At 38.7% G+C, this 26,663-nt stretch overlaps 1 protein-coding gene across 6 annotated transcripts; it reads right to left on the reverse strand.

Moving 5' to 3' along the window:
• Positions 1 to 3,656: 3,656 nt before the first annotated feature.
• PRKRA (protein activator of interferon induced protein kinase EIF2AK2) lies at positions 3,657 to 26,643 on the reverse strand. 6 transcript variants are annotated; one of them, XM_023259504.2, is made up of 8 exons: positions 26,504 to 26,643; positions 25,783 to 25,952; positions 22,374 to 22,455; positions 20,199 to 20,277; positions 19,023 to 19,140; positions 17,434 to 17,528; positions 7,974 to 8,148; positions 3,657 to 4,377 (listed from the first exon to the last, which is right to left on the reverse strand). In XM_023259504.2, exons 1-8 carry the CDS (start codon positions 26,566 to 26,568, stop codon positions 4,220 to 4,222), a joined length of 942 nt encoding a protein of 313 aa, XP_023115272.1. In that variant the 5' UTR covers positions 26,569 to 26,643; the 3' UTR covers positions 3,657 to 4,219. The 6 variants fall into 6 exon arrangements, with proteins under 6 accessions (XP_023115272.1, XP_023115273.1, XP_023115274.1 ...); XM_023259505.2 differs by lacking the exon at positions 25,783 to 25,952 and having other exon boundaries at positions 22,325 to 22,455; positions 26,504 to 26,641; XM_023259506.2 differs by lacking the exon at positions 25,783 to 25,952 and having other exon boundaries at positions 26,504 to 26,558.
• Between the last annotated feature and the right edge of the window lie 20 nt (positions 26,644 to 26,663).

Genomic DNA, 26,663 nt, shown 5'->3' on the forward strand with positions numbered 1-26,663 from the left:
CCCGGACCAAAAAGGCCACACAAGTAAACATGTATATATTCCATTCTATTGATGTGATATTCAAATTAACTGAGTAGCAGCTGGCAGATCATTGCACATGTTCTTTGTAAATGACCCTTTTGATAAATCCTAACCTTAAAAAACTTACAAAGGGAAATGACAAAATCAGGAAAAGGTAAATTAAATACATTAAATCAAGGCTTGCTTTACTGTTACCTTCCAACAAGCCCAAACCTTCCCTTCCTTTTTTCCTTTGCTCTTCTTAAAATTGGAAGTATCATCGATATATAGTATTATATTCATTTCAGAAGTATAACAAATAATTTGGTATTTTATGTATTGTAAAATGATCACAAGTCTAGTTAATAAGATTAATAATCATCACACATGATTACAAATTTTTTTCTTGTGATGAAAACTTTTAAGATCTCCTCTCTTAGCAATTTCAAATATAGAATTCAGTATTCCTAACTACAGTCACCATGTTGTATGCTACATTCCCATGGCTTATTTTATAACTGGAAGTTTGTAACTTCTGACCCCCTTCATGCATTTCACCCACACCCACGGCCCCCCCACCCCTGGCAACCACCAATCTGTTCTACATATCCATGAGTTGGACCAAAATTCCTTTTTTTGGTATCAGCTTTACTGCTGGGCAGAAAGCCATCATCATCTCCTATCTGTGAATAATTCTGAATATGCTGTCAAGCTAGTAAAATGTTCAGAGTGGACCACATCTTCAATAATCTCCACAAGTTGGCAAATTTTCAGGTAAAGCTGTACTTTAATGTGTCCAAATAAATTCATTGTTCTCTCAATCTAATAAAAGCTTTTCTTTGTTCTAATACTCAGAAGTTGTCAGGCTGTGAATCTATACTTTTTAGAACTCATATTACAATATGGGGCTTTCATGATTTTTAACTGTTCTTCGGCCCTTGAAGTACACTGTTATTCTGGATGTAGGCTTACTCATGGTGGGCTTTGTCCTCACGTTAGGGTAATTTATATTTCATTTCTTACATATCTTTTAGATATCAAGAGGAATTTTTTCCAAATGCAAATATGCCTTGCCATGGGAGCACATACACAGATCACCCGCAGAGGCCCACTAAAAGAAAAAACTACCTACAAATTCATAACCAATCCTTTCTCTAGAATTATAAAAGGCAAAAGATATATCTAAAGAGAAACCGGAGTATTCCAGAGTTGTAATTTTGTATGATTTATAAGTTACATGATTAATCTGATTTTTTCTATTAATATCTTTTCTCACTAAGCTATAGTCTATATCTTTGGTTGGGCTCCCGATGGAGCAGACGGAGAAGGAGACAGTGGGATTGGAGCAGGAGGTTTATTTAGCAAATGTGTTTGGGATCCTCACCTGTGGAAAGAATGGGAAGAAATGGGGATTGAGCAGAGGAGGAGTTGGTTTGTGATACAATCTCAACCAAGTTCTCAACTGACCCCATGGGAATCTCCGAAGCTGAATGGCCCTTCAGAATTGTCCCAAATTAGAGTAAGAGGGTCAGATCTTTGTTTGCCTGGCATTGGATTTAGCCTGCCAGAAGAAGGGGATGTGACTGACTTGAATGAAGTGACTCTTCAATTTCTAAGTTACTTCCAAGTTCTGATAGCCAGGGCTGGCATCGTGGATGTGCAACTTGTGTAGTTACACAGGGCTCCAAGCTTAGAAAGGCCTCACTCTTAGTTTAATACTCTGCCATCTTTGTCTTAAAATTCTTAATTTTTTATCAGGGAGCCCCAGATTTTCATTTTGCATTGGGCCCCACAAATTATGTCATTGGTCCTTTACAGGGTTCTCCCTCTTGGGCACCCAGATTCTCTCCTTTCAGTCAATGGGTCTGGGTCCAACAACTGGCTTGGGTCTGGAAACTGGATGAGGGATCATTTTTATTGAGGTGTTTGCCATCAGCCTACTGATCATCCATCTTGATTTGACTGTACAGATAGAGCAGTACCCTTGCTAACTGACCATCTGTGTTACCATGTTCTATAGACCCTCTCCATATCTTTCAGGCTGGCATGCTGGACTGGCCACTTATCATAATTGCAGCCGTCAGGTTTCTAACAGTTAGGTACTAACAGTTATGTACCCTCCATTAATTGGGGTCCTATCATGTCCCTTGCTATCAGTGAGCCCAAATGGGTATTTATTACATAATGTAATGTGGGTCAACACTGTATCCCAGAAGCCTGTTTTAGTGCTGGGCATATTGGTGTTCATAATTTATTAAACTCATATTATCATATTGGGCTATTGCTACCTTTGTCACTCTTCTATTCATCACTTGATGCCTATCATGTTAGAACTGATGCCTTGTTAGAACTGAGGCTATGGCATTGTTGCCTGCTCAAAGCCTATTGGGAAATTCACCTAATGTGGTTAACAGGTAAAACTGATTATATGGGTTAAGAGCCTTAAGAAAATGGTGAAAATGTTATTAAAGATCACCTGATGGTGCAGCTCCCTCCCTAGAAAGTCCCAACAGAGGGGACATTTGAACAGTATCTTTAAAAACACATGCTTCCTCCAGATCCAGAAAGCAGCAAACAGTCAGCAGGAGGAATAGGATTTCTGGGCACCTTATACTCAGACCTCATCATTTCATCAGTACTATTTAGAACCAAATTATAGTCCTTCCCATCCTCCTCTCCACCCCCCACCCCCCAACCAGGATCTTTTCTTTTTCCCATGCCTTATGAAATCTTTCTTCAACTTACCCTCTTCAAAGTCAGCATTTTGCTCTGCAGAAGTCTGTCATCTCCAAAGTTCATTGTGCCCCTTCTATATTCCAGAGCATTCATAAAAACCTAAAGTAGTCTAAACTTAATGACCCACAAGTTCCTGTTTATGCCTAAATTTGTTTCTAGACTGTGTATTCCTTAACTTCATCAAGAACAGATCCTTAGAATTCCATGGTTTAACTGATATGTATAGCTATAATATGAAACAGTGTTCTTTACAGTTTTAAATAAGTTACATGCATTGGTTTTCCTTTATTGTTTTGTTCTTCTCAAAGGATTCCACTTAGGTCTGATTTTTTCCCAGACAGAAAAATACTTGTTACATACTTCCTGCTAGATTATCACTTGAGATTGTCAAAACCTACCTTTATCATTCAGCACTCTCTTGCTCTGAAGCTTTCCCTGAGCTCTGAAAACAGGCCTGAGACTTCCATCTAATCTACAAAAGGAGCACCATCCACTGGTGCTGGCAGATGGACCGCTTGAGGTATTAGATGATGATATATGGAAACATAAAAGGCAAAATTCAAATTTGCTCATGAAGCTTCTCTCTTAACCTTTCAATCATTCATCGCTTTGTTTGAAACATTCTTGCAATGGAATTGAGTTATAATTCAATTTTAAGTTTTTGGGTTTTTTTGGTAATCTTACTAATGCTTTTTCAACTGCTAACTCATCTACAAACAGTTATGTTGAGGAAAAAGACCAACTTGCAGTTGCTTAGAGAAAATATGGAAGTGATTCATCACGTATACATTTGTAAATTTTTGCTCAGGCCATAGGTTTTTTCCTCAACTTTGATCTTTAGAAGTACACTAGAGATACTTCAATAACAGAATATCCACATTATGTCACTCACAAGAATGGCTAAAAAGAAGGGGCCAAAGTCAGGTCAGTAACACTTTAATAAAACAAACGGAATCTGTTATAACAACAGCTTTTTATTACATGGATTCAAATGAACAGCAGACCAATCATGTTCCCTGAAATTCAACACTCACATTCAACAGAGGCCTGATAGTGCGCTCCTCAACACTTGTAGTTCTAAGGGGCTTCCTTCGAATTCCCTTTACAAAGCCTTGCGCAAAGAAGAGGTTAAGCACCAGTAAGAAAGACTGTTGCTAGCAGTAGTTTTAGTCTTCATCATCTTCATCATGGTCATCAACAACAAACATGCAATTTCTTCCTTCTATGTACATGGCATTGTAAAATGGGTGCTACACTCTGCCTATGGTACAAAGTTTATAAATACAATATACCAATACAAAGTTGAAGCCATTAAAAAGAGCTTAATAACTACCAGGAGATAATTAAATCTGGGGTGTTGATGGACTCTATGAAGAGATTTAGAAATGACACACAAACTCAAACATAGTAAACATTTTACTTGGGAAGGGGTGAAAGGGGGACTTCTTATGTGCTACGGAGGGGTTTCTAAGTTGCTTCGGGCTTACTTTCTTTCTGCTATTATCTTTAAATACTGTAAAGCATTGTGAGCTGCGTCACTCTGGGCATTGCCACAGGAGATCCCGGAGCCATGACAGACTGTGATGGGACTGGTGGATAGTTCAGCGAGACACTGATACTGTCCATTGGCACTCAGCTCTTCTGCAATGACATTCAAACGGCACAGTTAAGACCAAGTGGATAGAAAGCAGATTCTCTGTGAAAGCAAGTTTTTACTATTGTCTTCCTTTATAGACCTATGGTATAGGACTCTGCTTCCTCCACATCTTTATTATCCTTATACAAACAGACACCAAAACACAACTGATCAACTCTAGTAGCTCTCAAACACAACTGGGCTTCATAATCACCTGACGGAGCTCAAAAGAAATGCAGGCTCAATCAGACACACAGGACTAGGGGTTGGAGTAGCCAGATTCTTGCATTTCCTCTTAACAGCTCCCAAGGCAATTCTAATGTGTCTGGTTGAACAGTGTTTGCAAACTGAACCACAGTGACTTTTTTAGAGAGGAAAAAACCATTTGCTAGAGAACTAGAGAGATTGTCTTCTTCCCTATGAAGTCTAGAGTTACTTTCAGTAGACATCTGAACCAGGAAATACAGGGTTCAGAGCAAGACTTCTCTCTTGCCTTCAATGTTCTTTTGTTATACATCTATGCAGATAGTCTAGTTCCATACTGCATATGGGTTAGGGTGTTTTAAAAATACTTAAACTCAGGAAACAAATGTTCTTCTCATCAACGGATCAATCACTGTCACTAAAGACGGTTAGATGACACAAGGGAAAGAGGTAGAAACAGGTGAGTTACAATTTGTTAAAAGTGGTCATGATTAAACGCTATTTCAGCTAGAGTCCATATAACAGGAAACATCCAGATACAGTGGAATGACTTCATGTGTGAAGAGGCTTTCTAGTGCTGGCGTTGAGGCTCTTTTGTTTTCTTTTAAATTGAGGTAAAATTCACATAACATAATGTTAACCATTTTAAAGTAAACTATTCAGTAGCATTTAGTACGTTCACGATGTTGTGCAACCACCACCTCTCACTAGTTACACAACATTCACAACATTTCATTTCCCCCAGAAGAAACACCAGATACATCAAGCAGTTGCTCCCTGTTTCCCCTCCCCTGAAGCTCCTGGCAACCATCTTGGATTAACCTACCCTGGATATTTGATATAAATGGTATCATGCAACATGACCCTTTTGTGTCTGGCTTCTTTCACTTAGTATGTTTTCGAGGTTCATCCATGTTGTAGCAGAACTTCACTTCTTTTCATGGCTGAATAATAATATTTGCATGTATATCCCACGACTGATTTATCCATTCATCTGCTTATGGACATTTGGGCTGTTTCCACCTTTTGGCTACTGTGAAAAGTACTACTATGAACATGTGTGTACAAGTATTTGTTCGAATACCAGTTTACAATTCTTTTGGGTATACAACTAGCAGGATTGCTAGGTCATATGGTAACTCATTCGAAGAGCAGCAAAACTCCTGTTTTCCACTGCAGCTCAACCATTTTCCATTCCCACCAGCAGTGAGGAATGCTACAATTTCTCTACTTCTTTGTCAACATTTGTTATCTTCTATTTTCTTCATCATAGTCATCATCCCAGTGGGTCTGAATTAGTACCTCACTGTGGCTTTGATTTGCATTTCCCTGATGACTAATAATAGTGAGATCTTTTTGTATGCTTGTTGGCCTTTTGCATATCTTTTTTGGAGAACATTTAGGTTCTTTGGAAGGTAAATGCATGGACGTTAGGCCAAATTAGGGGCGCCTGGGTGGCTCAGTTGGTTGAGTGTCCAATTTCAGCTCAGGTCATGATCTCACAGTTCATGAGTTTGAGCCCTGTGTCAGGCTCTGTGCTGACAGCTCGGATCCTAAAGCCTGCTTCGGATTCGGTGTCTCCCTATCTCTCTCTCTCTGCCCCTCCCCAGCTTGCTCTCTGTCTCTCTTTCAAACAAATAAACCGAATTAAAAAAAAAAGGCCAAATTAGCTGTGGTTTTTAGATTGCTGTTCTATATTTACAGCAACTACTTAGTTCTTAAAATTGGTAAGATTCGTTTTAAAGGCATCATTAATTCATAATCTCAAAGGCCATCTTAAGTTTCCTTCTTTTCCCAGATTCAAAACCATTCATAGTCCTATTCATAACATGGCTTATTCATCTCTGTATCTTAAACACTCAACAAAGTGTAGATACTTATAAATATGTTTGTGGGAGATGCAGGAGAGAAGCATCAAAGGAAAAGACTTCAAAAGGGAAGGGCTGGAGAAGGTGCAAGGCGTTAGGACATGTTGACATAGCTGACCACTGCTGCTGCTGTGTAAGGAATGCCTAGAGCCATTAACATTGTCCAGGGCGGATCCTCCTTCACACCTGACCCTTCCTAGTGTTGTAGAAACCAATTAACTCGAAATTCAACCTTGAAAAGCTAAGCCATTAGATTGATTAACACACTTGCTTAGCTGGCTCTATGCACGTAGTCTTTAGCAATTATCCTAATAAAAAGAAGCTTCATTCTGGGGGGTCTTCATTCTGACTCAAGTATGAGGACCTTCACTTAACTGCACTTTGTGGACTCATCTTTTGTGACTCCGGCCATACTCCCTGCAACATATTTATTGAATGAATCGTCTCCCATCAGCCATCTTTTCTGACAATGTGTCTGTACTAAATTCCCAGGTTCTGCATTATTTTCAGTATATTAAGATACTGCATTTGACCCATCATTCAGTTGGGAAGTAGCAGACAATCAGAAGTTCTTTAAGCACCTAAACACCACAGCTAACAGCTCCTTCAAGCTAGGTCCCCATAGCCCACTGGGGATGCTATAAGGGATATCAAATTCTTCACATATTACACATGTTAAGACACCAAACGCACATGCACACAGGCCACAAACACAGGCTGGCTTTATAAAGCTAATTAAAATCCAAACTGACTTGCTATGTAATTTGTCCACGTTTGTCTATCTAAGTGATTAAGAGCTCGAGGAAATCTAGAATAGCTGGGATGGAACAGAGTTATAAAGTACTTGTCCCCACTGATTTCCTTGAATGGGCATATGGTGACAAAGTGGAGAGAAGGGGTCTGGCCCCCACAACCTTGGTACTTGTTCTAGAAATGTGGGTGCCTTTTTATTTGTCAAGCTCTCCATCAGGGCTAGTTAAATAGACACTGTATCTGCAGGGACTCCTCCCCTAATCTGACTCTACCACTAACTAGCTGTCATCTCAGGCAAGTTTCCGAACCTCTCCTGTGCCTTACTTTCTTTCCTTATATGTAAAAATAATAGACCTATTTCACAGGATTAGTTTGAGAATTCAGTTAAGTTGAAATATGTAATATCCCCACAACAGTGCCTGGCCTATAATAAAACTATAAATATGAGCTACTGTTTTTATTATTACAACTGTATAGATGTTAGCTATTAGCATTATTTATAAGAATGGGACAGACAGATCAATGATAAATATTACTATTCTAATTATATATATGTATAAAATATATATTTATTATAAATAAAATGTATTTATAAATGTATGTGTATATATATGTGTGTGTGTGTGTGTGTGTATATATATATACATATATATATATATAAAATATTTATATTTATAATCCCTGGTCAATGAAATAAATTATAACACAGGTTTTGTTTTTCAAATACATTTTAAAAAGAAACAGGTTTTGAGGTAAGCTAAGGAAAAAAATCATACCTATATCCAAATATGTTATATTAAAACCTTGTTCCTTGGCGATTTCACTAAGCAGCTGGATGTAATCTGTATTTGGAATACTGAGGAGGCTTCTTTTCAGTAAGTTGATCTTTTCACCAGGAGAATTCCTCAAGGAATGCCAAGTACATCCTAAAGAATGTCCTACTACATTTGTCTGAAAAACAGAGATGAAAATTAAGACTTTTAACTCTGACTGGGCTCTAATGCTATGATATAATTAAAAGTATTTATTAGGCACATTTAATGCTCTACCAAGAGAGCGTGTTTAAATGGATACCATTTGGTTAAACTTCCCATTTAAAGTACACAACACCAACAAGGACACTCTTAACAAATACCACAATGTTACAGAAGAAAGAAACACATACAATAATATACTGGAAGTATTTAAAAATACTTTTGTGTAGGACAAAGGTTTTTCAGCCAAATTTTCTGATGGCCACATTAAGATGTATGTTAAAAAAAGATGTCTTAAGAAATTTAAGAGCAGTATAAACCAACCTGCAAATAACTGAATCTGCCTAATGGAGCAATTTACAAATTAAAATAAAAACCAATGTTCTTATCTTCATGATTTCCTGTATTACATACCAACCAATCATTGTAACTAACAGCTGTAGAGCAGAAAACAAACTGTAGAAAAGGTGCGATGTGCAAGTTAGGTTTGAGAAGAACAAGTCATTCAAATGAAAGGAAGGACGTCTAAAAGTTCTTATCAGACTTTTCCCAGATCCCAACCGAGTTTATGGTTTTTGTTTTCTTTTTTCCCCTTTTCTTTATTCTCCCTTATATCCATCCCTTTCTACCATGTTCGTTTATTTTTCTCAAATTGCTTTCATATCGTACGCCAAAAACAAAGTAGGGCAAGCTATTCTTAGTCTTATTTATTTTTAAAATTTTATTTTTTAATATAACTTGTCAAGTTGGCTAACATACAGTGTATACAGTGTGCTCTTGGTTTTGGGGGTAGATTCCTGGGATTCACTGTTTACATACAACACCCAGTGCTCATCCTAACAAGTGCCTTCCTCAATGCCCATCACCCATTTCCCCCTCTCTCCTATCCCCTCCATCAACCCTCAGTTTATTCTCTGTATTTAAGAGTCTCTTATGGTTTGCCTTCCTTCCTCTCTGTTTATAACTATTTTTTTTTCTCCTTCCCTTTCCCCATGGCCTTCCGTTGTTTCTCAAGTTCTATATGAGTGAAAACATATATCTTTCTCTATTTCATTTACCATAATATCTTCCAGTTCCATCCATGTTGCTGCAAATGGCAGGATTTCATTCTTTCTTATTGCCAAGTAGTATTCCATTGTATATATAATCACACCTTATCATTTCATCAGTTAGACATTTAGGCTCTTTCCATAATTTGGCTATTGTTGAAAGCACTGCTATAAACATTGGGGTACATGTGCCCTTTCCAATCAGCACTCCTGTATACTTTGGATAAATTCCTAGTAGTGCCACTGCTGGGTCATAGGGTAGTTCTACTTTTAATTTTTTGAGAAACCTCCACTCTGTTTTCCAGAGCAGCTTCCCCAGTTTGCATTCCCACCAACAGTGCAAGAGGGTTCCCATTTCTCCACATCCTCACCAACATCTGTTTTTGCCTGAGTTGTTAATTTTAGCCACTCTGACTGGTGTGAGGTGGTATCTCAGTGTAGTTTTGATTGGTATTTCCCTGATGATGAGTGATGTTGAGCATCTTTTCGTGTGTCGGTTGGCCATCTGGATGTCTTCTTTGGAAAAGTGTCTATCCACATCTTCTGCCCACTTCTTCACTGGATTATTAGTTTTTTTGGGTGTTGAGTTTGATAAGTTCTTTATAGATTTTGGATACTAACCCTTTATCCAATATGTCATTTGCAAATATCTTTTCCCATTCTGTTGGTTGCCTTCTAGCTTTGTTGATTATTCCCTTCACTGTGCAGAAGTTTATGTTGATGAGGTCCCAATAGTTCATTTTTGCTTTTAATTCCCTTGCCTTTGGAGACGTGTTGAGCAAGAAATTGCTGCAGCTGAGGTCAAAGAGGTTGTTGCCTATTTTATTCTGTAGGGTTTTGATGGTTTCCTGTCTCATATTTAGGTCTTTCACGCATTTTGAGTTTATTTTTGTGTATGGTGTAAGAATGTGGCCCAGTTTCATTCTTCTGCATGTTGCTGTCCAGTTCTCTGAGCACCATTTGCTAAAGAGACTGTCTTTTTTCCATTGGATACTCTTTCTTGCTTTGTCTAGGATTAGTTGGCCATACATTCGTGGGTCCAATTCTGGGTTCTCTATTCTATTCCACTGGTCTATGTGTCTGTTTTTGTGCCACTACCATACTGTCTTGGTGATTACAACTTTGTAGTAGAGGCTAAAGTCTGGGATTGTGATGCCTCCCACTTGTTTTCTTTTCAACATAACTTTAGCTATTCAGGGTCTTTTGTGGTTCTGTACAAATTTTAGGATTGTTTATTCTAGCTTTGAGAAGAATGCTGATGCTATTTTGATTGGGATTGCATTGAATGTGTAGATTGCTTTGGGTAGTATTGACATTTTAACAATATTTGTTCTTCCAATCCATGAGTATGGAATATTTTTCCACTTCTTTGTGTCCTCTTCAATTTCCTTCATAAGTTTTCTATTGTTTTCAGCATACAGATCTTTTACATCTTTGGTTAGGTGTATTCCTAGGTATTTTATGGTTCTTGGTGCAATGGTAAATGGGATTGATTTCTTGATTTCTCTTTCTGTTGCTTCATTAGTGGTGTATAGAAATGCAACCCTCAAGAAAGTTGGGATAGAAGGAACATACCTTAACATAAAAGCCATACATGAAAAGCCCACAGCTAATATCATCCTTAATGGGGAAAAACTGAGAGCTTTCCCCCTGAGATCAGGAACATGATGGGGATGTCCACTCTCACCAGTGTTGTTTAACATAGTGTTAGAAGTCCTAGCTTCAGCAACCAGACAACAAAACGAAATAAAAGGCATCCAAATTGGCAAAGAAGAAGTCAAACTTTCACTTTTCGCAGATGACATGATACTGTATGTGGAAAACTTGAAAGACTCCACCAAAAAGCTGCTAGAACTGATACATGAATTCAGCACAATTGCAGGACAGAAAATCTTAGTCTTAATTATTAGTGAGCCTGACAGAGGTTAAAGAATTTTCAAAAAGATCACAGGGATGGCCAGTATACAGAACTGAATAATCTACAAAATTTATTAAATAGAGGTTTTTTTACTAATAAAATTGTAATTATTTTAAGTTTTAATTTAAATTCTAGTTAATACATAGTGTAGTACTGGTTTCAGGAGAATTTAGTGATTCATCATTTACATATACCACCCAGTGCTCATCCTAACAAGTACCCTCCTTAATAGTCCTCACCCATTTAGCCTATCCCCCAACCCATATCCTCTCCAGCAACCCTGTGTACTTTGTCTCTTATGGTTTGCCTTCTTCCTCTCTTTATATTTTTCCTTCTCTTCCCCTATGTTCACTTATTGTTTCTCAAATTCCACGAGTGAAAAAATAGGATAGTTGTCTTTTTCTGACATATTTTGCTTAGTATTAACACATTCTAGTTCCATCCATATTGCAACTGGCGAGACTTCATTGTTTTTGAATTTTGTAATTGTGTACACACACACACACACACACACACACACACACACACATCTTCTTTATCCACTCATCAGTCAATGGACATTTGGGCCCTTTCCATAGTTTGGCTATTGCTGATAATGCTGCCATAAACATTGGGCTACACGTGCCCTTTCGAATCAGCATTTTTGTATCCTTTGGCTAAATACCTAGTAGTGCAATTGCTGGGTCATAGGGTAGTTCTACTTTTAATTTTTTGAAGAACTTCCACACTGTTTTCCAGAGCAGCTGCACCAGATTGTATTCCCACCAGCAGTGCAAAAGCGTTTCCCTTTCTCCACATCCTTGCCAACATCTGTTGTTGCCTGAGTTGTTAATTTTAGCCACTCTGACTGGTGTGAGGTGGTATCTCAATGTGGTTTTGATTGGTATTTCCCTGATGATGAGTGATGTTGAACATCTTTTCATGTGTCTGTTGGCCATCTGGATGTCTTCTTTAGAAAAGTGTCTATTCATGTCTTCTGCCCATTTCTTCACTGGATTATTAGTTTTTTGGGTGTTGAGTTTGATAAGTTCTTTATAGATTTTGGATACTAACCCTTTATCTGATTTGTTGTTTGCAAAAATCTTCTCCCATTCCATAGGCTGCCTTTTAGTTTTGTTGTTTCCTTCACTGTGCAGAAGCTTTTTATGTTGATGAGGTCCCAATAGTTCATTTTTGCTTTTGTCCTTTGCCTCCAGGGACATGTCTAGTAAGAAGTTGCTGTGGCCAAGGTCGAAGAGGTTGCTGCCTGTTTTCTCTAGGATTTTGATGGTATCCTGTAGGTCTTTCATCCATTTTGAGTTTGTTTTTGTGTTTGGTATAAGAACATAGTCCAGCTTCATTCTTCTGCATGTTGCTGTCCAATTTTCCCGACACTATTTGAAGAGACTTGTCTTTTTTCCATTGGATATTCTTTCCTGCTTTGTTGCAGATTAATTGGCCATACATTTGTGGGTCCATTTCTGGGTTCTCTATTCTGTTCCATGGATCAGTAGGTCTGTTATCATGCCATTAATATACTATCTTGATGATTACAGCTTTCTAAAACAACATGAAGTCTGGGACTGTGATGCATCTAGCTTTGGTTTTCTTTTTCAACATTATTTTGGCTATTCAGGATCTTTAAATAGAATTTCATATTCCTTAGTTGGAAATTTAAAATTTGGTTTTTAAAAAGTATCATTCTTTGATATAGTAATTGCAATAGGAACAAATATATAATGAAAAATAGTCTTGCTTACTATCTCTACCCAGGAAACTTATGTTGCCCTCCCCAGAGGTACTTAATGTTGAAACATTTCTTCAATATCCTTCTATAACTGTTCTAAATTCAAGCACACACAGTCTTCTTTTCAAACAAAAATGATAGCTTACTCTTCTACATCTTGTTCATTTTTCTCATGTCAATGCACATATATGCACTATATTTATCTTACCAGTCTTCAATTATGGGTTTTAGGTTATTTCTGATTTCTTGCTTTTACTAACAATGTTACAATAAAACTCTTTTGCACTTGGATGTCTTTACCTGTAGGATAATTTCTAGAAGTAGAACTGAGTCACAGAACATGTATGCTTTTAATTTTGATAAATACTTCCAGACTGATTTCTAAACCAATTTATACCTCCATCAACATTCTTGGAGGGTGCTTGTTTTCAGATACTCTCGCCAACAGCAGGTGCTATCGAACTTTGTAGGTTTCATCAATCTAAAAGGTGAAAACTGTTATCTAGTTTAATGTCCATGAATGAAGCTGATCATTTTTTTTTTTAACCATTTGTATTTCTTCTACAGGGTTATCTTTTTTATTGATGTGTAAGAGCTTTTTATGTGGTACAGAAAACAGTCCATTTATAGATCAGTGTTCCAAATAATTTCTTCTTTCTTATTCTTAGTTTTATTTACAGATACTGCCATATAATAGGTTTTGTGTAGTCAAATTTATAAATCTTCTACTACTTTATAGCTTATAAGTTATACTAAAATGTTTTTCCCTATGCTAAGAATTTTAAAAAGGAAAGCTCTTCCAAGTTTTCTCATACTTGGTTTCAATTCTTATGGTCACACTTTTTTTGTTTTTTTAATTTTTTTTTTTTTTTACACATTTATTTATTTTTGAGTGACAGAGAGAGACAGCATGAGCAGGGGAGGAGCAGAGAGAGATGGAGACACAGAATCAGAAGCAGGCTCCAGGGTCCGAGCTGTCAGCACAAAGCCCGATGCGGGGCCCGAACCCACGAACCGTGAGATCATGACCTGAGCCGAAGTCGGACACTTAACCGACTGAGCCACACAGGCACCCCATGGTCATACTTTTTTTTTAATGTTTAGTTTTGAGAGAGAGAGTGCGAGCAGCGGAGGGGCAGAGAGAGAGGGAGATACAGAATCCAAAGCAGGCTCCAGCTCTGAGCTGTCAGCACAGAGCCTGTCAATTCTTATGTTCACATTTTGATCCATCTGAAATTTATTTAGATATAAGGAATAAGGAAGCAACCTAAATATGTCACACATGCACAGGTATATACAGCTTCCTCTCCCTTCCTCCCTGCAAATGTGGCTGTTAAGTTACTTCTACATTATTTATTGAATAATCCATCCTCTTGCCCATTGATTTGAAATCTCACTGTTATCGTATCCTATACTCCTATATGATTATGGTCTATACTTGGGTTCTCTATTTTATCCTTTGTCTATTCCTGTACTGGTACGTGTTTTATCACTATAGATTTACAGTATATCTGGTAAGGTATAACCCCACCTTCGGCACTCTTTCTTTTCAGTTTTCTTGGCTATTCTTGAGAGTTCATTTTTCCAGATAAATGCAGTAAAGCTGTATTGAGATCCAAAGTGAATTCCAGTAGATTTTTTGTTTGCTTGTTTGTTTGGTTTTTAAAGTTTATTTATTTTGAGAGACAGAGAAGGAGAATGAGCAGGGGAGGGGCAGAGAAAGAGGGAGAGACAGAGAATCCCAAGAAGGCTCAATGCTGTCAACCCAGAGCCTGATGGCTTGATCTTATCAACAGGGAGATCATGACCTCAGCCCAAATCATGAGTCAGATGCTTAACCAACTGAGCCACCCAGGTGCCCCAAATTCCAGTAGATTTTGAGACTACATTACCTTCTTAAGTACTATATTAACAATATTGAGTCTTCCTATTGTTAATAAAGAAACAGCTTTACATATATTCAATTTCTGTTAAATCCTTCAGTAAAGTTTTAAAGTTTTTTTCACATGGGTCCTGCACATTTCATTTTACGTTCATTCCCTGGCACATTATCCTCTTTTCTATTGTTGAAAATAAGATCTCTTTTATTCTACCTCTTAATATCTATAAATAAACTGTTGATTTTTTTCAAGTACACTTTAAAAAAGATTTCTATTTTACTATAAAATGATCAATGTTACCAAGCTCCATAACTTTTGTTAAGTAATACACACACACAACAAAAAGTCAAATAGTACAGAATTATAAAAGCAATAATCCTGAGCTTTGCTCCATCCCTACCTTTGGTCCCCTTTCCAGAAGCAATTTTTAAGTATCCTCTTTAATTATTGTGGTGGTTACTTTCATAACTGTAAATAATATGAAAAGCTATTGATTTTATGTATTAATTTTACGATCAATTACCTTGATAAATTCTCTTATTCTAGCAGATTTTATAGGAACACAATCATATTATTTGCAGTTAATGATCATTTATATCTCCTTTTTTTGATTTTCAACCTCTTATTGTTTTCTCTTGTCTAATTATATTGATTGGTACCTCTATAACAAGGTTTAAAAAATGCCATTACTGGATATCATCGTCATATTTATGAAATTAATGGGAAGGGATGTAATAAGTAAATACATAACTATGATTTTGATTTTTTTTTTGAGGTGTATATTTTGAATCACAATAGGGATATGTTAATAGTGTTTCTCAATGATTGTCAAATATCTTTTTGGCACCCATTGGGAAGATTGTTTTTCTCTGACCCATTAATGTGATTAATTATAGTAACAGATTTACTAACCTTGAAATATCCTTGCATTCCTGAAATAAACCCAACCTCTCTATGGTATATTATTCTTTTATTGTTCCACTGAATATATTACTAAGGTTTTTCACTATAAGGGGGATTAATCCATAATTTTTTTCCATCAGGATTTGCTATTGTCAGGTTTCGGTGTTAGTGTTATTGTTGTTTTTGAAAAATAAATTTAGAAGCTTCCCCTATGTTATAGACGTATTGCCTGGAAGAGTTTAAATAGCATTGGAAATTACCTTTTCCCTGAAGATTTAACAGAATTAACCTATAAACCAATCTGTGCTTTGTGATTCTGGTGTCATCTCTGATCCAATTTTAAAAGAAGTGAATGCAATGTTTTATGTTTTTCTATTAAAAAGGTAAAACCAAAATCATATTAATGTGTATGTCTTTGACTTTTTTCTCTAAGAATGAGCCCTTATTTTATCATAAACTTGGCACTGCTATAATCTTCACTTCTCATTCCCTACCTCATAAACACTCAGATAATGAATGTACCACAAGATGTATCTATCTCTAAATATCAGAATCGCAAGTAATATGTCACGTGTAGCCTAACCTCTTAAGCTTTACATTTGTTTGCCCAGCTGCCTGCTATCTTTACTTAACATATTCTACAAACATTTCAGATTCAATACATTCTGCATTTAACTTACTATCTTCTCCCCCTTAAATCCCACTCATCTTCTGTGTTCCCCATATTATTAAATGGGGCCATCATCTACTCAGTTGCCAATCTAAAAATGTTTATTTCCCCCGTTTTGCTTACTCCCCACATCCAATCAGTTACCATGCCCCATTCACTTCGGTTTTCGAAATAATTTTTACACACTGACCATTTCAACTGCCACCAGTGTAGTAGAGGCCACCATCATTTCTCATTCGTTTTCTGTAACAATATTCTAGCACGTCTCTAAGACTTAGTCACTCACCACAGTGCAGCCGGTGATTCCACTTCTAATCCTGTCCTTCCCAGATTAAAATTCCTAATGATTTTGCTCTGCCCTCAGGATAGAATTTAATCTCTTTACTATAATAGTCCCTTCCAGATTTAATCCCTCTTTGCCTCTCTGGTCTGTTTGAGACACCCTCCTCCAAATTTATGCTCTATCCACACCAAATTATGTAGGGTTCCCGGATGGCATATAATGTATTACTCCTAGGTGTCTGTACGTGGTTTTTTTTTTTTTTTTCCTTTTTCGGTTTCTTTTCTCCTGTTCTCATCCTAAGGTCTTGACTTAGATATTACTTCCTGCAAGAAGTCTTCCTGAAACCCCTAGTCTTGGCTGGATCCTTCTCCTACGTTCCCGAGCACCCTCTCTATGGACCAGTTTGTTGGGGTCTTTTCTCTTTCAGTAGGCTACAAATTCCCTAGGGGCAGAAACTGTCTTATTCACAGTATGCACAGCACTTGACACAAAGTTTGGCACACAGTATGAGCTCACTAAATGTTTGCTGAGTGGATAAATGAATGAATGAACAAAGGCATGGGAGTGCATTGTTAATTTGAAAGCAAAAATGGCACTACTGGCCTATCATTTTAGAATCCATCATATGATTTTGAATTTGATTGTGTCTCCCAAGCCCTCTTACCTAGTCACCCCGTGACAGCTAAAACTGGGGTGGTGTAGAACTGAACAGTGAGGAGATTTTTAAAAATTGCAACTCTGAGGTGTCTATACAAGAAGGAATCTAGGGAAGTTTCCTACAGTAAGAGCTACTTAATCACATTGACATCATAGGTGTCTTGATCATTACTCACTAAAGAAATGTGGTTCTCCGGAGAAATATTACTGAATTTGGCAAGAAACTTCTCAGCAGCGTTTCTCTTGGCTTGTTTTTTTGATGCCCCCTTTCCTAAATAATTAAAAAAAAAAAAAGTAGGTTTAGGAAAGAAATTAATGTCCACAGAGAATAATCAGATGTATAAAATATTGTTTTTGATGATTTTTATACACTATTCTTTTGCTGACCTGCCATCTTTGCTTGTTGTACCTCATACAACTGTTAATTCTTACATTTCTGAAGGCACTTCTTTGGCAGTTTATCTTTAATAAACTTTAACTACCTTAAAAGTTATACTTTGTGTTTGGAACAACTCTATTTCCCTATGCCTAGCTTCAATGAATCCCATTTGGTTTAACTGTGACCAAGCATTCACATTTATCAAGGTACATTTGAATTGTAACTCTTATCTCTTGATGCCGACTTCTTGCTTGTAACCTTCTATACACTGACAACTGTGTGGAATTTTTTTAACATGAATAAAAAGGGCTTAGGGAAGATAACTGCAGTTGAAAGACATCATTAAGTATCATCTACTTCCATCTTTTTATTTTATACATTTAAACGTGAGGCCCAGAGGGATTAGTGATAGGCCTACCTTTGCACACCAAGGACTGCATCAAGCATGGGAGCTGAAGTTCCCACTTCTGGTTCAGTGCTTTCTGCATTGGTCCACACTGCCACTCAAGGGCAAACAGTTGCTTACTATTTGAAACTACTATCTAGCCAAGGTAAAATTTCATTTCATGCCATTTTAAGAATGATAGAAACAGGCTGCAGAAGTGAAAATAGGAACCCTCACTAGTGCTCTATTAAGAGACTTTTTCCTTGTAGTTTCTGGCCTTTACAACATGGAAGTTGCTAGCATTCAAAAGGATGATTTCTACTTTATCTCACGCTAGTTTTTGCCACCTAGCCTCTTATTAATCATCTTGTCTTCAAATGTGATCTTCTTCTAGTCCTCCAATCTTCTACAATAGTTGTTGAAACTCCTAAGAGGTTCACTATTGCTTTTTTCTAAAATGATTTTTAAGTCACTAACACATCAGTGCAGACTGTGTAAAGGGTCAATTATTTGCTAGTTTCCATTACATGATTTTCCATGATTCTGAAAAATATCAAATTAATAAGTATAAGAATTCTTTAAAAAAAATTTTTTTTTAAGTGTTTATTTATTTTTGAAGGAGAGAGAGACAGAGTGTGAGCAGGGGAGGGGCAGAGAGAGAGAGGGAGACAGAGAATCCGAAGCAGGCTCCAGGCTCTGAGCTGTCAGCACAGAGCCCAGCACGGGGTTCGAACTCACAAACTGCGAGATCATGACCTGAGCTGATCATGATCGGACGCTTAACTGACTGAGCCACCCAGGTGCCCCTGAAGTATAAGAATTCTTAAGCCAAATATTTAACTTAAGTTCAATTGCAGAAAGAGACAGTAGAACAGGAGTGTATCAATTTTTCCCCACAGAAATATTTGAAAGGAAATCACAACAGAAATTTCTATAGTCATTCATCATGTAAAAGTATTTCAAATGTCTTCAGTTTTAAGAGAGTAAAAAGAAGTAACTACCAGTTTCCATAAATGACTCGAGCCTGCAAATTGTGGTATATTCTCTCTTGTGAGCAGGTCCTCCCTCTTGGGAAAGGGTATATTCAGGAAGTCTCCAGCCATGATGAATAGCCAATTCCTAGAAAGTGGAGATGCGGCTTTAGTAGTAATTTTTCTATGCAATGGCTTAATCACATAAACGATATTCTTTCATGATTTTGATCCCATTTCTAAGTTTGAAAGGAATAATGGTATTCTGCAATGAAAAAATGGGGGAAGACCCTACATTCCCCATAAATACTCCAGCATTTTATATCTTGCAAGCCCACAATACTAAAACTGAAGCAGTTTACCGCTAGGATAGGAATGGTGTTCTTCCATTAAGCCATAGAGAGCCAATATCAAAGAGCTCATAGAGAAAGAGGAGCTACTATTGCCCTCTCGGGGAACATCAGTGAGGACATCTACAGGTCTCACTGTCATTCAGTTCCTAATGCCTCTCTTTCCTAGTTCTAGACTTCCTGCCCACAGCTAACTAACTACTGCATTGCAACAACAGCAACATGAGCAGAGGCGGCAAACAGACAGACTTGGACAAAGCTGAGGAAAGATCAGGGGAGAACACTATGGAAAAACTCAGACAGCAAGAAAGGGACCAAAGGACTGGCTGGGTAATAGGGAGGGGAGCTGTCCAACAGAGCACATGGATAATCTGCAAGAAGGATATTCCGCATGCAGAAATTCAAAGCTGAGGTTTTTTGTTTGTTTGTTTGTTTTATAGAATAAGCAAATAAACTACTTCCCCTTTCTTGGGTTAGGCTACCCGATTTGGGTTCTTTATAAAGTCTTCTGTTCTAAACAGAAGTAGAAAGAGGTTTGTCACAAGAGTGGCAAGAAATATTCTTAAAGTATAAAACACTCTACCCATGTGCACTGAGGTCCTGTTGATCTCAAATGAGAATTCCACAAACCAAAGGCAGATACTGTATATGGAAGAAAATCCAAAACGTAAATAAATAGGAAAATAATTTCAAGTTAGTGCTGTAATATCTAATGATCACAACTGGGAAAACAAAATCTCATACCATCTTATCTCTAAAATATTTATTCCTTATTTCAGCCCTTGTGATATCATCAATACATGACATCTTTCTTCAATAGACAACATGTTAAGTAAGGAAAAACTGTGCAACATACCTGTAATGAACCAATAGGATTAAGCTGGTTCTTTGGTTGCTTAGAAGGGTCGGGCATTAAGGGGTCAGGAACTGCAAAGCTAAACATTTTTTTAAAGTGTTATAAAACAAAATACTTTTCCCCAAACTATTAAATAAATGACAAGCATTTCCTATTTAATCCTCTATGCCTTTGCTCTTGCTTCTTCATGGAATGCTTTTCTTTCCCACCTGAATGAGAACATGATTTATCTATTATCCGAGATATATCTCAAATGCCACTTCCACTAAGAAACCTATCCTGTTACTCCAATGAAACATAATCTCTCCCTCCTTAGAACTGTTGACATTTGGGTTGACCCTTTCTTAGGCAAATTATATGACCATAAATTATACTCTTACAAATACATGTAATTTGTCCATCCCTCACCACACCTCTCCTGTGTTCAGACTGTCAAATCCTTGATGGTAGGGCCTACGGATTACTTACCTTCATAAGCCTTGTAGTGCTTTGTATATTATGTGTTCAATAAAAATGTATTTAAATAAAGCATACTAATGTTACAGCTACAAAAAGGGAAGACTAACAATTAGGCAATTTAGCCTGGTAAGGTGAATGATACAGGTCATAAAGTTGTTTTTTCCCTTCATATAATTATGGAAGAAAGATTTGTTTGATATATCATCTGCTCTATGCTAGAATGATCCTCCTAAGACTTACATATATCCTGCATAAAATAGATGGCCTGCATGAATCTGGTCCCAGCATTTGGGGACTGTAATTAGGGAAAAAGAGAACCATCTCTTCTAACTAGTTTAAATTTACTAGTTAGGTGGGGGATGAGTAACACTGAATAAAGCTGCATTCGAGGTTACTATCACCTACAAGGCTGAAGAGTCATTTCTTTGGTGACAAAAAAGGTTCAGTTATTGGCACTTCTTCAAGTTTCCTTTCCACCTGCCAGAACTTCAAGCTTTACATAGGCTGATGAGATATGAATATTCACTTACAATGCTGCACGCCGAAGCTACCCAAATAATTGTGATGGAGAAGTGAGAAAGTCTCTGTATTAAATCAGGCCACTTTAGCCCTGATTACAGCTTAGTAATTCCCATCTTATCTGTCAAGAAGCACAAATATATAGTAAAGTTTGTTAGCCTTTTTTGCTGACAAAGCGAAGTGCCCATGTGCAGAAAGGACACGACGTACACTCATTTCTACAAATGTACTCAACACTTTGGGTTGACCTTTGGACTGCACAGAAATAGCATGGTCACCACCAGCGAGGGGAGAATCCAATACCTGCCATGCCATTTGGCATGTCTAGAAAGCCAGCATAAATCAACTATAACATATGACCCCAAAGAATCAAGAATCATTTTGTGAGATCTGAAGTTTGTCAATGCTTCATTCTAAACTACTCAAATGGTTTGGAAGAGCTTAGAAATGGGAGGAGCACTGCATGAGGACCTAAGTACGTGCTAAAGCAAAAGTTTTGAGGCTGGAGAAAAACTCATCCTAAATTCCCATGGGCCTCTGCTGTCAACTATGAGCAGATAAACCAGACTGAACTCCAAGAATAACTGAGTGCACGTAAAGAGAATCTGAAGGCTCAGCATGCCCCAGGACGTGTCCATCAGAAACCAAAGGACATCATCCAATGATACATGAGATGCTCCGGGACCAATACTCTCCAAAAGCACCTGAAGTGATAACACAAATTCATTTTGGAAAAATCATGTCAAGAATTAACATCCCCCTTAACATCTTCTTGTATTTGTTATACATTCCATAATAAAAGGAAATCTCTTTGTCTCCTTCTAAATTAGAATTCCTAAGAGTATTTTCCACTGATCTTTTTCCACTTCATTCCTTGTTTTCTGTAGTACAGAAGTTATTAAAGTCTTAATACAGTAAGATATTTGCCAGAAAAACTGGGGTTTTGTATTGTCGCATCCCAGTGAGGGGGGAAAACGCCTAGTTCACGAGAGCTTTCATTTAACAGTTAATTGGTGGACTGAATTTCTTAAGGATAAAGTTGTCTTTAATGGTGACAGGTTTTCACAAGGAAATAGAATTTTAGAGCTAAATACTAACAGCTGTTGACTTTGTTGCTTTTGTGACCATGTTCAAAATTTTAATCTTACCTCAGCCATGATATTTTTGAGCTGCAGAATACAAAGAAATTTAGCTCACCAAATACTTGCATTGGCTTTCAAAATGTTTATGGCAGCCTCTGCAGCTCTATGTTTCGCCAGCTTCTTACTTGTACCTTCACCTGAATTAAGGTTAAGAAAAAAATGTTTTTATATGCTGTGAAAATATGAGGCTTGCATAGCTGTTTGCATAATGCAAAACAAAGTCAGTCCAGTTTTTGTATATATACACGCAGGTAATAAAAACATACTACATACTGTAACAAAATATTCACCATATGAAATTAATATATGAAAAACCCATGATTTTAAACATTTTACCTATTTAACTTCATGAATCCTTATATTAAAAAAATCTGTATATGTTTATTACATAAAATGGTAATGAAGTAGGCCATGCCACACTTTATGAAAAATACAACTTAGTATTTTACTTTTCCTTCTTCCTAGAGAGAGAGGAAATTCTTCTGTAGCAAGAAGTTTTCTTCAAAGGAGCAGAGCTACTTATATCAACCCTATTTGACAGCAAAATGTACACAATTTTATTCTAATCATCCATCCTATACTGGATTAAAGCCCTGACTGGCTAAGCAGTCCTAGATACATGTTGGGTTCAGTGGGAGAAGGTTTATACAGGTAAGATGAGAATTTATGTTATGTGTCTTTGATATAATCTGTATCTCTTAGTAGTCAATGGGGTGGCAGGGGGTAGGCCTGACTAATCACTGAAATTGAAGCCTAATTTCAGTAAGAAATCACACCTGCTAAATAGTAAATCCAACTAATTTCCTTCTGAGTTCAAACTAGGTGTTGAGAACCCTTCAAAAGTGGTACCAAAGTGCTGATGTCCATTTCTCCACTGTGGAAGAAAGAAAAGGGATATGGAATGAATTTCAACTGTGACTCTCAAATGTCTGAGGACATACAACCCATATGCCTTTATCTACTAACATAGTTATGAGGGATACGGTGGAATATGAAACAGAATCCCTGCCCTCAAAGAGCACACAGCCCAGTATGGGATTTCGCCTGTAAATACGCATCTGAAATACAGTCGTATGTGTTACAACAAGCCTAAGTGCAGGCTGGAGGGGAAGCACACAAAAGGGGTACCTCCTCTACTTGGGAAGGATTCAGAAAGTTTTCATGCAGGAAGAGAGAACTCAATGAGGACATAAAAGATTAGTAAAAGCTAGTAATGTGAACAAGTTGGGGGTTAGGAAGAGTATTCTAGGCAGAGAAAAGAACACCTGCAAAGGTTCAGAGGCAACACTGAGCATGGTGTTCTCAAGAGCTCCAATCAGTTGGTAGGTGAATGCTTAAGGAGATGAGTTTTGAGATGAAAGGCTACAGAGTTGGAGGGTAGGAAGGGAGATCAAAGAACAGTCTCCGAAATCTGTGCTTCTCAAACTTTAATGTCCCTAGTAATTGCCTGGGAATTTTGTTAAAATGCAGACTCTGATCCAGCAGGTCTGGCATGGGGCCTGATATTCTAGAGCAGTTGCTTCAAGTGCCCAGGTGATACTAATGTTGCTGCTGATCACACGTTTTGAGAAGCAAGGCTGTTAAGTCCTATTAAGAAACCTGTATCTATCCAGAGGATGATGGGCAAACCACCGAATGGATTTTAACAGCAAGAAGGACACAAAAAGATTTGAATGCCAGTGTCCTTTGAGGAATGGACAGCCTGAGACTGGAAGCTGAGAGAGCAACTGTGAGATAGCAGCTGTGGCCCAAGTGCGCGAAGACAGCGGCCGAGACACCAGCAATGAAAACAAAAGGGAAGGAGGCAGGTACCAGAGACGCTTAGGAAGTAAGACTTAGTGGAAGAGTGGCCAAGAGGCAGAGGGATGGGAAAGAGTCAAGAAAATGAAACCCAACACTCTACTATGAGCGAATGGGTGATGGTGGTGTCTTTACTGAGCTAGGGAATAGAGGTGGAATAGATCTAAGGGAAAAGAGATGGATTCAGTCTGGGCCATCCAAGTGCAGATGCCCAGCAAGCACAGGTTGGAAGACTGTTCTGTAACTGGGGCTGGGTTGAAGACGGATTTCAGAATTATCAGCCTTTAGATAGTATTTGAAGCTGTGGAGGCACATAAACTTGTATAGGAAGACAGGGCAGTGTGGGGAGAGTAGGGGACCTACACAGAATGGTTGGTTGCCATAGGCTGTTAATCTTAAAGGGAAAAAGACCATTTCTTTTCTTAAATTTTCGCTGAATATTTAAAAATAGATCTGCTAAAGGAGTAATGTGATGATTGTATGGTTCATAATGAGTAAACTTGTGGCTGGCATTTACAATCCACCTGTCTCATATAGACAAAAAAGCCTCAAGACTTTCTTAAAGCAGTTTCAAGGAAAATAGTGGATTCCAGATTTTCAAGGACCTAAGCAAATGATGCCTTTCGTTTACCAGATGGTGCAACTCCAGCCTTCTTGTGGAATTGTTTTCTTAGCATTCTTCCAAATTTAGTATTCAATATTTTTTGTGTTTGCAATTAAATATACATAAGAAATAGAATGCCTACATTTACAAATGGGCAACTTCAGTTATCATTTGTTCAAGATCACAGACCATAATAAGGGGAGTCTGAACTCTGAAACTTCATTGCTATGTGACTTTGGGCATGTTACTGATAATCTCTCTGAATCCGTTTCCTCATGTATAAAAAGGGAGATGAGGGGCATCTGGGTGGCTCAGTCAGTTAAGCCTCCCACTTTGGCTCAGGTTGTGATCTCATAGTTCCTGGGTTCGAGCCCTGCATTGGGGGCACATCGGGCTCTGTGCTGACAGCTCGGAGCCTGGAGCCTACTTCAGATTCTGTGTCTTCCTCTCTCTCTCTCTGCCTCTCCCCTGCTCGTGCTCTCTTTCTCAAAAATAAAATAAACATGAAAAAAACTGAAAAAAAAAAAAGGAGATGACATCTTACTAAAACCTGTACAGGGTCAGGAACTAGAAGGTGCTATGAAATGCGGTATTTGAGGCTTCTGTCTTTCTCATTTTGTTTGGATACAGAATCAAGTGTGGTACAACGGGCCTAAAGTCCCAGATGGACACTATGGACAAAGAGAAGAGGCTCAGAATATTTTGGGATCAGGTCTCTTGGCATCTGCTATAATCTATGATACTATGAAACTTGTCAGCACCTACTGACCCAGCTATGGTTGCTCCAAAAACCTTTCCTGCTTCTAATTCTTGGAAGAACCGTAGGAGGATCCTAAGGTATGTTTCTAAGCTTCTCTTGGTGTCGGGAGAGGAGAAAATGAAGGAGAGAATCAGATGAAGTTGGAAAGTCCCCATGACCTGAGATGAGAGGTCTCAGTTTCAAGAGCCTGCTCCTCACAGCTGTCCCTGGTTTAAAAAGGGCACTTTTCCGAATTGAAAAGCAATACCAAGTCTTGCCGGCCAACCCACATGGTCATCGGGGTTAACTGAGCACACAGACCTGTGCAGGTTATGTCACCAACGGTTACTCTGAAGGTGAAAGTGGGTACGTGTATTTGCACATCGGATCTTTCACATTCATAAACCGGGATGTTCTTGGTCTTCATGCCGTATTCATGTAATACTTGAATCGGTGTTTTCCCTGGCTTAGCTGTAATCATCTTCCCCAAACTGCAAAAACCAGAAAAGGTGTGCCTTGCATGCCAAAGCGGAGAGGGAAGCAGAAGCATACAGAGGCTAGATTTGACTGCTACCAACAGTGATGCGGGAGGCGCCGAAGCTCCCCTGCGGCCAGCACCAGCGATGGCGAAGCGCACCAGTCTCCCAGCCCCGCTGCGGCGGGCAACCAGCAGGGTGAAAGGGGCTGTAAGGAGACAACTTAAAAGCGGGTGGGGAGGATTCGCTCGGGTCTTGGATGCTGTTACCGCTCAGGACCAACCCCACATAAACCCCCTCCCGGGCGGCAGCCGCGGGCCATCTCCGCCCACCCCGCGCGCGCACCGAGACCGCAAGCGGGGCGGGGCCAGGCCGCAGACCCCGGCCCGCGCGCCGCCGGGAGGGCGGAGCCGAGTGCCGGCGGGTCCGCCCGCAGCCGCGCGGGCGAAAGCGCCGGGAGGGAGCTCTACCCAGAATGCCGCTGGAAAGCGGGCTCTCCCGCCCCGCCTCTTGTGCCCACCACTCCCGGCCCTGCCCGGCTCGGCCCCGACCGTTCGGGCGCTGACCTGAAGGTCCCGCTGTCCTCCCGCTCCAGCGGCGGGGCCGCAGCGCGATGCCGGCTCTGGGACATAGCGAAGAAAGGACGGTCTGGCGGCAGGCGGAAGAGCGGTGCCGAGCGACGTCCTCGCTCCCCGGGTCAGCCGGTCCCCGAGAGGAGCGCTCCAG

The sequence above is a fragment of the Felis catus genome, chromosome C1, assembly GCF_018350175.1.
Source record: "Felis catus isolate Fca126 chromosome C1, F.catus_Fca126_mat1.0, whole genome shotgun sequence".
Classification (NCBI taxonomy): domain Eukaryota; kingdom Metazoa; phylum Chordata; class Mammalia; order Carnivora; family Felidae; genus Felis; species Felis catus.